Below are 16,421 nucleotides of genomic sequence, written 5' to 3'. Positions count from 1 at the left end.
TTTTCCCTTTTTATGCATCGACTATGCATGATCACATTTGAGATGGGTACCAGTGATAAAATAAAATGAAAAATAGGAGTAGATTTTGATTTGCTTGTTTCTCAGTTTAATTGGGTTTTCAAATTGTATGTACAAATTACAATCCTATACATTGGAAGAAAACCCAATTAAAATGAGTTTTTTTGTTTTTTTGGTCGGAATCAATCATATTCATTCAAAACCCATAAATGGGGAAGAAACAAACAGAGAATACAAAGGCCAAAAAGGCCAGTTAAAGAAACGAAATGCTACAAACAGAGAAGATTAAACTAAAACAAGGACGGGATACACCACCACCACACAGGTCAGCATTGCTGCACATAGAGACCCACTGATCTTCCACCAAAAATAGATATTCCCCAAAAATCGGAAACACATCAGCCCTCGAACCTTCCTCCAAAAGTCACCTTCTCCATCACACCTAAATCTGCCAATGCACCTGAGAGAAAACAACAACCAATCACAACACCAAGGTATATATCAAAACACCGACCCCAAGAGAATGGAGAATATTGGTGCAAGCACCAGAGCAAGAATCGTAGCAAAGGCTCTAAATACAATCCGAGAAATGAGCGACAAAGCGCTTATAGATATGGTTGTTGTGTCCCAAAGGAGATTCCAGATCCAGAAAGAGGATAAAATAAAAAGAGGATGAGAAATTGAGGAAGAAATAAATCTGGTTGAAGGGGTTGTTTCGTGGAGAACCAAGGACACAAAATTGGCATGAGACATTTAATCTCAGCACATAGTATAAGGCACAAGCAGACACCACAGAGGGAGAAGCACCCAACTCTCAAAGAGAGCCATAGACACAGCCAAACATGCTCAAACCGAAAGAAGACCAGCTCCACCAAAAGCCCAAGACAGGGGAGAAGGTAAAAAAACTAGAAAAAGATGGAGGGAGAGAACATAAAATGAGAAGAGAAAGGGAGGGAGGGAGGGGGGCTATGGGGAAGGGAGGAGGGTCAGTGACCACTTCCCCCCTTGAGCGGCGCTGAAGAAATGGGGCTAAGGTTGGGTGGAAAAAAAAGATATCTTCTCTTAGTTCACCTCAACTTTTAATTTAAATTTTCATAATTTCTAAGCAAACCCTACTATCTTCCCAAACTACCTTAAATACACCACAAACTGAAAAAATAAGAACTACAAGAGATTTTCTATTTAAACCCCACAATTTTCTTTGTTCCAAGCAAAAAAAAACACAAACAAATGAAACCCCAAATCCGAAATTTAATACTTTTTAGAGAAAGAGAACAGCTTTACCTCTCTCTAAGAACTGTAATTGGAATTCTAACACTTGGACATTGAGTTGAGAACTTGAGAGAGAGAGAGAGAGAGAGAGTTTGTAAACAGAAAGTTGGAATGAGGCTTTTAAAACTTAATATGAAGAATGGTGGGGTGTGTAGGGTGTGTGTATAGATGTACTATAGTTAATTATGAAGTTGGATGACCTTTTTTGTCTTTTTACACAATAATAAAACTTACAGCTTAATGATTTAAGTATTGCGGTGAACAAAGAAAAATGCGGAGTTTAAATAGAAAATCTCAAAAAAAAAATCAGCAAAAGTTTTTCAATTAAAATGAGTTAAGTTGAATAAAAACGAGTCCATTTTGGAAAAGTTTCATTTGAATTTGGGCCAATTCTCATGGAATTTTATAAACCCTCGTTTGCGAAGCTACATGTCGTTCAAAATGGCGCCACGCATTGTCAATGGCTATGTCGTTTCCGTGTACTTCCTAAATCTAATTCTAAACCGCTAGATGGGTGCTACTTTCGCGTAAGGGACAGTCTCTGATATCACGGCGGACCTTGGTCTGGGCTTCTCTCTCTCTCTCTCTCTCTCTCTCTCTCTCTCTCTCCGATCGACGACGTATTGGCCCTGACCCTCTCTCGGCTCAGGTATCGACACAGTTCTACTCTTTTATCTCTATTTCATTCTGTATCGTTTGGTATATCTCTGTTCTATTTGGCATGATTTTTGAATGTTTGCCATAAATTTGGTGAATTTGTTTAGATTTGCATTCTGGGTTCGGTTAACTTGGTGGGTTGGATATGAATTTGAGTGGCTTCTCTACGAATTTGCTGAAGCTGTTGGAGAGAGAGAGTTGTTGGTTTTCGGATTTTGAGTCGTTTGGTTAAGTTGGGCTTTTCGGTTCTGCCTTTGGTGGTGTTAATCAATTTGATTCCTTGTATTCTTATGAATTGAGCTGTTTGCATCTTTAGGTTCTTTTGTGAAATATCGATTTTATTTCATTTGTTTTGTTGATGTGCTGGATATATAAGCTCATTCTGATACTTGAATCAACATGGACCTGTGGAGATGCTTGTTGACCAATTCTGATAAGTTAGGCTACAAGTGCACAAATACAATTTGATATAAGAGGATTTTAGAGACAATTACGTTGGACTCCATTACAGATTGTAATTTTTAGCAAAAAGCTCATACATTTAGTATAATTTATGTGTATATAAGGGAGGTTTTCGCGATCTTAGAGCTTTTTTCACCTTTCACAATCTATATATATATATATATATCCCACATGTGTTTACTATTCGGTTGAAGTAATTTTTAGCTAATAGATGGAAATAAAATTACTCACCAACTGTTGGTACATTATTTGATCATATCAATCATATCAGAAGTTCATGCAAACAATAAAAGTATATTAATGCGTTCATCTTTTTTTCCAAACACTGACTTTTTGAGTTATTCAGGAACGTGTGTAAAAGATCAAAACATACAAGAAGGCACAGCAGAAAATGGCAGACTTAGAAAATTTGCTCTTGGAGGCTGCAGGAAGAACAAGTTCAGCAGGGAAAAGCCGACATTCACATTCATCATCTAGGAGGAGGCGCGGGGGTTCATATTCTGATGGAGGAAGTGACTCCAGGGGTGATGACTCGGATGATGGTCGTGGCTATGCAAGCAGGAAGCCCTCTGGAACTCAAGTTCCTTTGAAGAAGAGGCTGGACCCTACAGAAATGGATGATGAACAGGGCAGCCAGGAAGAAGGTGATTATAACGATAGTGGGTCTGATCGTGGAGGTGACAGCAATGAATCTGATGTTGGCAGTGATCTTTACAAGGATGAAGATGACAGGCGAAAGCTTGCTGAAATGTCTGAACTGCAAAGAGAGCTAATTCTGTCTGATAGAGCACAGAAGAAAGATGACAAGAGTTTAAAGGAGAAATTCAGGCCAAAGTGGGATAAAGGGAAGACCACGCATTCCAGGAAAGAGACTCCACCTCTTCCATCCTCTCGAGTGCGTTCATCAGCCAGATCTGCTGACAGGGCAGCTGCCAAGGATGACGCATTGAATGAGTTACGAGCAAAACGTTTGAAGCAACAGGACCCTGAGGCTCACCGCAAATTGAGAGATGCTTCTCGAGGAAGTTCAGGCAGTCGAAGTTTCTCACACATGACCAGGAAATCCTTCACTGCAGTGGGTCGTAGTAGCTCTAGTCAGAGTGATAGTGACAGTCGGTCACATAGTGAAGATGATGGATCGACAGGGGAAGATCCAATGATGGACAGTGATGATGAAAGGTCAGAGGGACTAACGTTTGATGATATAAAGGAAATTACCATTCGAAGGTCAAAACTTGCAAAGTGGTTAATGGAGCCATTCTTTGAAGAGTTAATTGTGGGTTGCTTTGTGAGGGTTGGAATTGGGAGGTCAAAGTCTGGGCCTATCTATAGGCTCTGCATGGTCCGGAATGTTGACGCTTCAGATCCTGATCGGAAGTACAAACTAGAGAATAAAACCACACACAAGTATCTGAATGTTGTTTGGGGCAATGAGAACTCTGCTGCCAGGTGGCAGATGGCTATGATTTCAGACTCTGCACCTCTGGAGGAGGAGTTTAAACAGTGGGTTAGAGAGGTGGAGAGAAGTGGTGGCCGGTTGCCGAGCAAACAGGATGTGCTAGAAAAGAAGGAGGCCATAAAAAAAATCAATACATTTGTCTACTCAGCCGCAACTGTGAAGCAGATGATAGAGGAGAAAAAATCTGCTTCATCAAGGCCATTAAACATCGCGCTTGAGAAGGACCGGTTGAGGAGGGAGTTGGAAGTTGCACAAAGTAAGCATGATGATGCAGAAGTGGAGAGGATCAAGACAAGATTGCAGCAATTAGAAGCACGACGGCAATCACAGGGGAAAGATAGCAAGGCTGTTAGGCTTGCTGAGATGAACAGAAAGAACAGGGTTGAAAATTTCAAGAATGCATCAGAATTAAAACCTGTGAAGACGGGTTTGAAAGCGGGGGAGGCCGGTTATGATCCATTTTCAAGGAGATGGACTAGGTCAAGGAATTACTATGTGTCAAAGCCTGGTGAACAAAAAGGGGAGGCAGAAGCAATTGTGGATGCTGATGGTGCCTTGGCAGATATAGAAAGTAATGGAACAGCAGTGGTAGGAGCAGTACGGGCTGGCATGGCAGCTACTGCAGCGGCTTTGGAAGCTGCAGCTGGTGCAGGGAAGTTGATTGATACGAGTGCTCCTGTTGATTTTGGAACAGAGTCAAATCTAATGCACAATTTTGAGCTGCCCATATCATTGGCTACTCTTCAGAAGTTTGGTGGGCCACAAGGAGCTCAGGAAGGATTCCTGGCCAGAAAACAGAGAATAGAAGCAACAGTTGGGTGCCGAGTCCCAGAGAATGATGGGAGGAGGCATGCGCTGACACTTACAGTTAGCGACTACAAGAGAAGAATGGGGCTACTCTGAAATGCAATGCTCCAGCCAAGCTGCAACGATAGAGGCAACACACATCATCTTCAGCAACAAACTGAATTGGTGGTGCTGGTTTTCAAAGGCGAAGCTTGTTCTTGGAAGTTAAAGCTTTAAATAAATACACTTGTTTCAAGTGGGAGAGACAGTGTGCCTGTGTTCTGGTCTTTTGAGTACTCAGTCAGGTGATGTCATCATAAGAGGTCTTGATTTCTAATTTAAAATAAAAGATCAGGTTCGTGTGATTTATTTGTTGGAACTCGGAAGAGATCCAAGGAAATACAGCTTGTGATATTTGGTATCTGTATAATGTGGTTCTGTTTTGTCGATGTAATTATAACTTGTGTGGGTTAATTTTTAACTTGTTATTCTTGGCAGGCAAGCCTCCTAGTTAATGAAGATTGAACCGAAATAAGCTGTTATGTTCTGTTTGTATCGTAAGCGGAAGTCTTCCCAAATTTGTTTAGTTTTAGCGATACTGTCTGTAACTGGGAGATTTTGTTTAGGATATAGCAGAACAGTCATGTACTCAACATATGTTTTTGTATTCACCGTACAGACAATTTTGAGCAAAATCCTGGGTTTTTGAGCAAATCCCAAATGCCATCTAAGTATTATTTTTCCCTCTTTATCATATGCATGATCGCATTTGATATTGATAACAGTGATAGGGGCTGGGATAATTAAATGTGCGTTAATTTTAAAAGAGGATTTGATATTGATTTGACCCATGATCCATATGGACCCAGTACCACTCTCGGGGTCCTAGCCCATAGCTCAAAACTTATTAACAACTTTGTTAAGTGGATTTTGGGGTTTGGATGGTTGAGGTTGAGCCCATGGTCCATCTTGTGGCATTGACCAAAGATGCACAATGTTTCGAACATGGGGTGGGAACCAATCTCTTAAGAAACAATGACATTATGGTGATAGCATGTGAGTCAGGGGAGCTGGTTAAGGTTGTGTGTTCGTCCCTTGTATCTAAGTTCGATACTCCTCTTCAATAGTTAAAATATCATTTTCTCAAAAATAAAAACAAAAACAAAAAGACATCATGTTGACAGAGTCGCATAGATGTGATTTCATCTCCATTTTCAAAAAATCTTTGAAATTTAGTTCCATTATTTCAAAACCAATCTCCTTTATAATTTTACAGCTTTCAGTATTCAGTATAGTGACTGATACTGCATTTAAATAATAGAGAGACAAAAGTGGTTATAAGTGCTTTTTTTTCTCCAGTGCCAAAATAATGTCTTAAACTTTATACGATTCTAAACACAAGATTGGTGCAGAGATCTCTATTTGCTTAAAATAACTTTTCTTGTTGAGATATCACTTTCTGAGATGAAGATAGATGCATGAAGAAAACTCATCCATGATGATAAGATCATGAGTTATTGGGGTATCCAAAAGTTCACCTTTGATCTTACTTGTAAAAAAAACTGCTTGTATCTTTTTTGTCACCTAATGGTCCCACCATTCTTGTTGATGTGTCATGGCTATCCTTCTAGCACAAATCACTATATTGGAATTGGTGATTTCACATTTGTGATTCTCATCAAGTGCGTGCATGTTACTTGCAGCCCAACTATTTAATCAATTTGATTAGGATGCTTCAACTACTGCTACTCAGAATATGAATGTCTTTTGATAAAGAAAACATGCAATTATGGCCAAAATGCAAGACATGGAATGGATTCATATTATATAAAAGAAATTGTTATGGTTGATGATGACGAGTAGGGGAAGGGGACATAACTAATCATCTAATAAATGGATAGAAGTGATTAGATAACCTTCAATTCTTTAATTAAGCAACCGCTTTTGGGCTACTCAAAAATGAAATATATATGTCAACGGGTCTAGCCCAGTGGAAATGGGCCTTGACTTGAAGACTAGAGGTCTCAGGTTCAAATCTCCACAGCATCATAGTTGTGTGTGTGAGAAATTTTCATCCCATGTAGTTTAAATTATCGCTTACACTCTAAAAAATAATGATAGAGAAATTTTCATCCCATGTAGTTTAAATTATCGCTTACACTCCAAAAAATAATGATATTAATTAATAAGAAAAAAACTTCAGAATTAAGCAAATTGTCTTTCTGTTCTCAAACCATAGCCAAACGCATTCAAGCTGCTGATGCAGCTGCGTTGGCATACACCAACACAAAGTTTTCATGCTAATCAGTTCAATTCAAGTTGTATATATAAAATCATTACTTATATGTCTTTTCTTTTAAGTTAATTCAAACCTAATCTTCTAATCAAATTACCAATTCAATCTGGTACTGCTTGAACAGTAGGAAGAAGAAGGGGATGAGGGAATCATAGGATATAAATCCATGTCATTGTCTTGTGTTAAACCAAGTAGGACCAACAACAAGACCAAAAGTTTTGGATCATATGGTGTTGTGGATATGTGGCCTTGCTCTTATCAAGCAAAAGAATATGTCGCATTACAATCTCAAAGGCTAAGGTGACCCTTTTCCTCTTCTCACTCTTTGCCACTTTGTAGAGTTTTCTTGGCCATGCTGCAGGATCAATTTTGATAAACAATGAGACTTCATATGCAATCTAGACCTCTGGTTTTCATATGCAATTCAGAGTCTCTCTTTAATGAATAGGATGATAGGCCTATCCAAATTAGGGCACTTTGCAGATGAAAAATCTATGGCGTTCAAACTGAACAAAAAACAAAAATAAAAATCTATGGTGTTGAAATGGATAGCTGCTGATCACCATGTTGTTTTGTGTGCATGAGAGTAAAGAAGAAACAAGAAAAGTGCATGGCATATGGCCAGGAAATTGTGATAAGAGTAGGGCCAGGGTCTTTTCAATAAGGATAAGCTTAAATGCATGGCATTCCCATCCCAATTTGAATAGAGACCTTGCTGAAAGAGATTCACAAATTCAAGATCAGTGGTTAATTAGTTTCAATAATTCATACAAGGAGGAGGAGTATTGCATAGCAACCAAACTATCTGGCTTTGATGATGAAAGACATGCACTTTTTGAAAGAAAAACAAACAAACTTCCTAACCCTTAAATGGTATATCTATTGGCATGGTGGTCCAAGAAATTGGTAATTGTTGCCCTCTTTGTTCCTCAATATATAAACATTTCAATGTTCTTACATGAATTCTTGGGAGAGTGGCTAACAGGTCTAGCCCAGTAGATAAAGAGCCTTAATTTACATGTAAGAAGTCTCAGGTTCAAACCTCCTGTCACCGTTTGTGTGTGTGTCAAAAATCACCCTCCTCACCGGTTTAGACTGTCGCTTTTGGAAAGAGTGAAAGGGATGCAACACTGGCTAGGCCCAATTACTCTGTTAGGGTAAACAAAGTATAATTTGTTCACACGATATAAAAGATAATTAGGCCCACAGATAGTGATCCCTGTTGTACTGGATTAAGGATTGGGTCCACCAAATCCAAGGACCAAAATATTGATAGGTATGTGACTCTATGGCAATTCATTCATAAATAATAAGATAACTTCAAAGTTTTTATGTGGCAAACTCATCCATAAGAATAGTGCACAATTCCAAGTTTTGAAGTGATATACCATACAAAACAATTGTGTGCATCCAAGATACAACATTGCGTGATTGACGGATCATTTCAAATGTTATATTCACTAATCTATTGACAACCTGACATCATAAATTACATAACACACTAAATTATTTTGTAAAAATTAATTGTAAATTAAATATACTTGCGTGCGATTTCGTTCCTCTTCTATTTCTTTTTGAGCTTCATCCTTAGGTTAGGATGATATACGTCAAACTGTTGCAATGGATTAAGTCTGTGTTGTCTCACTCATGGTCCCATTTCTTCTTCTGTTAATGGGTCACACTCATCAACTCGTCTCATGGTTGTGTCTTTTCTTTTGTTATCCTCATGCATCTTGCTGAATCAAGAAAATTAATTTAATAAATAAAAACCCATTTGCAACTTCATCAATATCACAGCCTACCCATAATGAAGAGGGATTTTTTTATTGAGAAATTCTAGGATTGTATTTATAATTCAGCCACTAGTCACAAATGGCTATTACAATAACCGAGCAATCTAACATCAAAATTAAGACAATTTGATGCGCCTTACTAACGATCACACAAGATCAAAGAAACTCTGACATAAATATGACAACTAAAATTATAAACTCATAATAATTGAACAGAGATAAAACTTGAAAATACTGAAAGAAGAGGGATTGGATGATAGAGGTAGAACCTTTTTTCTTTTTTAACATAAGATGTTGATCATCTTGATTTCAAATGTACACGCAAAAAATTCCCCCAAAGTTCACCATTAATTTGAGAAACATGGGCCTATTTGTCGTGGTCATTTCAAAGGCAAAATGGATTATACATGGCCCATGAAACCACAGGGGACCCTGCAGTTGACAAAATTATGAAGCACTTGATTAATTTAAGGGAAATCTAGGACCCACTAAATTACCACAGAAAATATAAGAAGAAGAAAAAAAGTCATGGTGTGATGGGGACCTTTTGGTCTGTAAGTATTTAAATTTGCTACATTGGTGTCAAGCTGTTTAGAAATGCATGCCAGACAATCAAAGGTACAAACTTTAATATATACAGTGCCCAAACAAAAAGACTTAAAGTCGAATTTCTATGCAACAGGGATGCAATTGTCGCGTTATATTAAGTGAATTACACATTGTTATGTGAAAACGTTAAAATATATAACAATACGTGATTGGTTTGATATGTCGGCATAGTAACATTCCCGTATCAGTAAATATTTCTCCCATGGAATACAAACAATAGAGACTTATCCATATTGTCAGTTTCTTTGAGTACATTTTTGTAGTTAACTCATCCACCTTCACGAGGCTGGCTGTAATTCAAATTCTGACAGTCATTCAAAATTTGTCCAAGAAAAAAAAAAAAAAAAAACTGGACCTATCACACATTAGACTTTGCAGTTCTTTTATTGTTTTTGATAATGCATTTGGTGGGATTCACATATAGATCTTAACAACCTTCCTTTGCTTGTGTGAAACTCCAAAATTAGGTTTTGGCTTTGGTCCCTGATATGTCCCAATCCAAGGTTGTTACATTATTCACAATTATATATGATTTCCCAGCAAGCGATGAAAATCCAAATTCATGGACTGCAATCCACATGTTCACAATTATTTGTAGCATTGTACAATGATTCCAAGAAATTCTTATTTGGATTCATGCTTGGGTTTTTTCCGCACTGTTTTCACACATTTCTCTTTCTCCATTCACAATTAATAGTATAGTAAGTTATATTACAGATAATAATTCGTATACACGCACGTGAGTGATTATCAGTTGTTGATAAACATAAATTTTTTCGACTGCCTCACGATTAGATATAGTCAACCTCCTCAACAAGTGATGGGGTCTATGGTGCATGTGATTTTGGGATTAATGTGGTGTTCAATAATTGAGTAATTGACAAAGTATATGCACATGAGCCTAGCAACTGAGGGAGGAACATGTTTAGAGAATTCTTGTTTAGGTTATCAACCAAGCAATAATAGTTGAAATGAAAGGCCTCCTCCCCACCTCCCTCCTCCCTCCTGAGCTGGCTTCTACATGTGTTTTTAAGAAAAGTGGGGTCAAATTTATAATCTCCCAGCTAATCTCATCATCTATACTAATAAAGTTAAAATATCAGAACGACAAACCGTCCATATCTATCCGTACCCATGCCATCTTATGTTTGTGCTATGAAGTAGGTTTAAAATTGTTCCTTTTTGGTATGAGTAGGTTAAGATTTTTACTTAATTTACAATAACATATTCACAGTTTACTTATTAATATTATTATTTATTTTTTTCGTTTTCATTTTTTAATCTTTTTAAATACAAATAATAATCTAAACTTTTCACATACAGATAACATTAATGCTGTAAGAATTCGAACCTAAGATTTTTAATCCGTAAATCAAAATTATTTTCTACTCGACTAGACTCTATTGGCTTCTTTGTTTACTTTTGTTGGTATAAAAATTACCGCAATGCAAATTGCAATGGAGTAGGTGGTACAATTGCAAAGGAACCAGTGGAAGACAGACAATTGATCGGATGTTTCTAATCTCCTATATATATGGCCTTGACTTTTGCCCCATCTTGGACCTGCCATCATTATCTTTTCATTCTAAATGGAAAAATGATTCAAATTTCCTTAATATTGAAAAATAAATAAAATTAAAATGTTAACCAATTTTTCATATGAACGAAAGCTCTGTGTGTGTGTGTGAATTGCATGAGATAAGTCAATGTCCATAGCAACTTGATCGTGTCGCATCCAATAACAACAATGAAATTATTATAATAGTGCGCGAATAAAAAAGGATTAGGTCTAGTTAAGAAATACAAATGGATAAATAAATTATGTGGTTTAATAATAGAGATTGGTGATGAAGGTCTTTCATTCAAGACATGTTCAGACATGGAAATATAAAAAATGCATGAGCTACATTTTTTTTGTTAGAAAGAAAGAAAATTCATTTATAAATCATGAAAATAGAACATATTCAATGGAGGAAGAAGATGGGAATTTACTCTTTTTATATTTCCTAAAAAATAACCATATATATAGTCTAAACTAAAGAGAGGAGGATTTCTCATATATACACACAAAACTAAGATATCATGAGTGTTAGAACTTGAGACGTCTTGTCTGCTAGTTAAGGTCATTTTTCACTGAGTTAGACCCCGTTGATATTTATTTTGTCTTAATGAACTAGCTAGGTTACTATTTGTTGACTACAGATGAACCCCCCCCAAAAAAAAAAAAAAAAAAAAAAAAAACCCAATAATTCTAAAGGAATTAATTGACCTTGTGGTGGCTAGGGCCATTGACCCTTAAATTGGAATTTTACCATATTGTTTGGGCTAAAAGGTTCTGTCCATTTTGGCTATTGGGAGTAAATGTGTGCTTGATTGTCCTCAAAAAGCCACCTCTTCAGGGAAAAGGACCATATGGCTAAGGGATGTGTGTGAGCCACTTGTTACTAATTGATTTTGAAGACATTGACAACTATCAACCATTACATTGACACAGGAACACATGATCCGGCACATAAGTTTAGACCTTAGATATTTTAGCAAGGCTTTCCACGCATGCACGGTTATGCCCACTCCAATGTTAATTTCCATCATCTTCATCTACATAATTACACATGCTACATCTTTTGCTTTCAAACATAAAAAAGAGACAACTTGTGTTAGGGCAGCGGTTCGATTGTCTGACACTTTTTATTAAGGGATATTTTGCGTAGTCTCATTCTGCATTATATTTCAATAATTCAAACCATTTTTCTTTCAAATATTCATTTATAAATCATCGTTAAGAAATAATTATGTAAATTATAAATCATTATGATGTGTAGTTGCGATGAAACAATTAGACAAATGCTTCTTTTAAAAGAAACATTAAAATGATTGTGTTATAATCAAATGGCCATAAACTTTTCAATTCTAATGATTTCTTTTTCCGCATAGATAATTTATAAATTAAACTATCAAATTATTGAAATACAATGCTGAGCGAGTCCTATAAATACTTCCTTGGGATTTTATTTGAAACTCCATGTATAAACTCCAGAGTCCACTAGGGTATGCTGTTTGTGTGAAAGAGAGGTTTCAAATTTGAAAAGGTCTGGTGGTTAATTTTGAAAGACAGAGATATTATTTTGTCCTTGGGGTAAATAAAAGATTAAAAATAAAATTGACAGAGACATGGATTGTTCACTTTTTCATTAGGATATTAGATATATATATATATATATATATTCGCGCTAAACGAAAACAAACCACACATGACGACACAGCAAACACATCCCCCTAATGATGCCTTTCAGCGCCGCACTGTTTTATCTCATCACCAAATGTAACCACAATTGTTGCTTCAAGGCTCATTCAACTTAGCATATTAATTATAAATGATGCGTGTCACGCAGCCCTTAAAGTTACTCACGTTCATTCCATGACCAACAAATATTGTTCGGCTCTTCTTTTCTCACGTCTCGTACGGTTTCGAATTTTCAACCAATGTGAATTTAATTATGTGACGTGTTTAATATCGAAGTTTTGTTGAGAGTATTATCCCACATCAAAAAAATTTAACTTAAGGTATATTTGAGCATCTTTGTTTATTTAAGGCAATCATTATGGATTCGTATGAAATACTAATTGGAATTTCTGATTATTTAGCCCTACACCAAACAGACAGCTAAAAGTTGAAGTATTTAGGTTTGTTTCTTGTATCGTGAGACCCTGAGACCGTGAGACCGTGAGATCGTGAGTGCATAAAAGATGGCATGAGACAAGTATTGCAGAAAGACACTCACATGTATTTTAAAAACAGGGTTACGAATTTCAAAAACTGAAAGCTGTTTGGCTGTTTTCTACTTTTTAAGGCTTCACGCAATTCGGTGCAAAGTGGAAAAACTGTCCCTCCCAAAATACTCAATTTAATGGCGGGAAAGAGCTCAGCCAAAAGCCCAAGTTTCATAATTTCATTAGGGATATATATGTATATATGGTCATGATCTTGGCCACTTTTGGACTCTCATTCTAAATCGTCATCATAAACACAATTACGAGATATTTAATTGTAATATTTTAACATGTTATATTGTCAAATTATTTATTTTAATTATTTATTTTAACGGATTCGAAGCTTATTTTATTAATAATTTAGTTTGTTCATCTCCAATTTGTGAAGCACAAATGATTAATATATATATATATAACTCACATCCTACTACTTGATCGTATTCCAAATTAGCAATGATCATAAAAGCTTAGCATCATTTGCCAATTGCCACCCAAATTGGAAAAAAAATATTCCTTTTTGGGTGGGTAATTAAGTATTAATGTAACAATTGGGTAGGGGTTATGAAAGGCCATGATGGGCATTGCATTTGCAAGCAACTCTCTCTTGCAAGAAATATCCCCTCTTCAGTGTCCTTAAATTATATTAATTGAAGACAGTTCATTCACTTTCTTCATGCTTCTTCAACTTCAATTTGCAAATGTTCCTTTTAAGCTTTCTCAATTGTCTTTTTGTTCATTTTAAAAGATCTTTGGAAACGGCGTATAACTCATTGGAAAATGGTATTCATTTGCAGACCAATCGTCTCATGTTCAAATTCCCATAGAATCGTAGTTGTCTGTGTGAAAAACTTCAATCTCCCGTAGTTTAAACTATCGCTTGTGCTATAACAAAATTCTCTGAAAGTATAGTATATATAACTGAACAGGAAATTTCTGTACTATATCTGAGTGTCCCATATGTTTGAACTGTTGCAGGAAATGAAAGTTCCATACTGCATCTTATATGATAATATAACAATTATTGCATACATAAAATAAAATAAAAATAATTTTTTTTTAAATGGAAGTCATATTTTAATATACTCAACAAAAGAAAACGCGTTATTGTTTGGTTTTGTGATGTGATGTTCTGATTCTCCTCCGCGGTCAGCAGCACAGAAGCTAACATGCATGGAATAGGAAGAAGAAGACAACAAATTTTGTTTTCCTATTAAAAAACAAGGCACGTACATCCAATGAACGGAAGTGAAAAGGCAAATATACCCTTCATGAAGTAGCTAGCCAGTCTTCTAGAGGCTCATATAAATATAATCATAATTTAATTAATTAAATTAAAGACGATGTTTTTTGAGCATCTTTCTTATTGAAATGAGCGATAATATATTAAACTTACACACACAACACGAATGCTAGGACTCGAACCCAAGACCTTGCTTGAGAGAATAAATACTCTAAACCATTACACTAGTGAGTCATTTACAATTAAATTAAAAATGATGTTAATTAAGGGAATTAGGTGTTTTGTATTAAAGTAATAATGCATGGTGGATGGATTGGTAGAGGAGTGGAGTGGAGGAGGAGTGCATGCAAGCCCCTTTCAATCTTTTCGTGACTTTGCTTTGTTTGGAGGACTCTTTAACAGATGTACTAACAATATATGTCATTATAAATACCTTTTATAAAAGTCCTTTGGGTTTGGCTCTTTTACTTTTATTTTCTTTCTTTTACTTGCTCATTCCGGCAAGTAAGCCATCGCTATTTCTTTGTTTTAATTGGTGTCTCAAATTGAAAGTTTTCCACATTTTTCTAATTCAATATGACCAAAGATGGAAGTATATATAGATATGTATGTGTAGGTATATTTCGCAACAACAAGCATATGCATACATTATTGAGAGAAATAACCAAAATTAGATCAGTCAAATTTAGTCACATTTTATTACAAAAGTATGTGTTTGTGATTTATTTAAGAATTAATTTACGAGGTTCTAGAATAATGTTTGTAGTCGCCAAAATAAATGAAATGTCAAAATATATATTTTAAATCTAAAATATATTTGTTGTTATCGAAGTTAATTGATTTAGAAAACAAATATTTGTAATTTATTGCTAATTCCTTACAATTATTGGGGAAAAAAGGCATAATTATTTTAGTTAAAACTTGCTTTCAGAAGAATTTTGCAGGAGAATAAAACTAACCCTCGAGACATAATTATGCCCGTGCAAGTCTTGTTGCAACTGCAAAGCTATGGACCTCCACTTTGGTTACTTTTTGTTTTTCATTTCTTCCTTACTTAGATTGAGTGGATTAGAAGACATGGCAAGAAGTTTGGTTAAAAGCAAAAGCCATTACCTTTAAAGGTTTTCTCTATATATAGTTGCCAACAAATACATGATCATCATTGATTGGTGTATGAGATTTATTCATTGATTTGCACCAATTAGTCATTATCAGTGATCCGCATACGTACAAATGAACGATTGAAGTCCGGTACCATTGAAATTCTGACTATACTTTTTCTTAATTGAATTAAGAGAGTATGCAAAAGTGGTTCAAAAGTACTGGTTGGTAGACAGGTAGTTGCATTTGAAGCAATCTGCTAGGAGTTGCAAATTAATTCTTGCAATAAAAATCTTACGTTTCATCTTTGTATTAGATTTTATGAACTCTAGCTATTTGCTGTACTTCTCAACGCCATGACACTCACTTTGGGTTGCAAAAACATGTCTTTACCAACTTGATCATCAATAGCCACATTGATTTTGAGATAATGTGTGTGTGGCAACAACAATGCCTTGAGGAAATTACCAATCTGTGCCACTATGAAACTTATACATCAACCATAGCAATCATCACCATCTTAATCATCATTTAATCAATATTGGATTTGGGACTAGTTAAGAACAATGTTTAACAATCCACTAATCATCAACATTCTTCTTGATTAATAAACCATCTCCTTTCGTAACCAATAAACTAATTATTATCTGACAAGAATTTTTTTATAGAGAAGATTTGAATCCCCTAATGTTACAAGGTCGTGAATTTATGGTTTATCATTCGCATAATTATACATGTTTTATAATTTAAATAGACTCGTAATGTCACGTCATCATGTCACCTAGTGTTACCGCCATACTTAAAAATTAACTCCCAATATTAGAGTAATTTTTGTTGTCGCAAATTTTTCCCAATGAAAAGTCCTAGTAGTCAGCTGGTGATTCTCAAAATCCAAGCCCGTGACAAAATTGACACACAAATTTTTCTAAGCATCGTCGAAAATCAAAGACCAAAAAA

The 16,421-nt window shown here is 35.8% G+C and overlaps 1 protein-coding gene and 1 long non-coding RNA gene across 2 annotated transcripts; one reads left to right on the top strand and one right to left on the bottom strand.

Annotated features, from left to right (window-relative positions):
• Positions 1-167: 167 nt before the first annotated feature.
• LOC117621334 lies at positions 168-1,381 on the bottom strand. The gene is made up of 2 exons (XR_004584908.1): positions 1,303-1,381; positions 168-478 (listed from the first exon to the last, which is right to left on the bottom strand). It is a non-coding gene; the product is annotated as an uncharacterized LOC117621334 (long non-coding RNA).
• A 382-nt stretch (positions 1,382-1,763) lies between these two features.
• Positions 1,764-5,332, top strand: LOC117621329 (protein RTF1 homolog). Its single transcript, XM_034351744.1, has 2 exons — positions 1,764-1,939; positions 2,756-5,332. Exon 2 carries the CDS (start codon positions 2,801-2,803, stop codon positions 4,769-4,771), a length of 1,971 nt encoding a protein of 656 aa, XP_034207635.1. The 5' UTR covers positions 1,764-1,939; positions 2,756-2,800; the 3' UTR covers positions 4,772-5,332.
• The last annotated feature ends 11,089 nt before the right edge of the window (positions 5,333-16,421 follow it).

Source organism: Prunus dulcis, chromosome 3 (assembly GCF_902201215.1).
Source record: "Prunus dulcis chromosome 3, ALMONDv2, whole genome shotgun sequence".
Classification (NCBI taxonomy): Eukaryota; Viridiplantae; Streptophyta; class Magnoliopsida; order Rosales; family Rosaceae; genus Prunus; species Prunus dulcis.
Note: the sequence above shows the minus strand (reverse complement) of the source record. Positions and strands in the feature narration are given on the sequence as shown.

What these genes read in the sequence shown, in the direction of transcription:
- LOC117621329 (XM_034351744.1), top strand. Translation starts at nt 2,801, where the DNA reads ATGGCAGACTTAGAAAATTTGCTCTTGGAGGCTGCAGGAAGAACAAGT.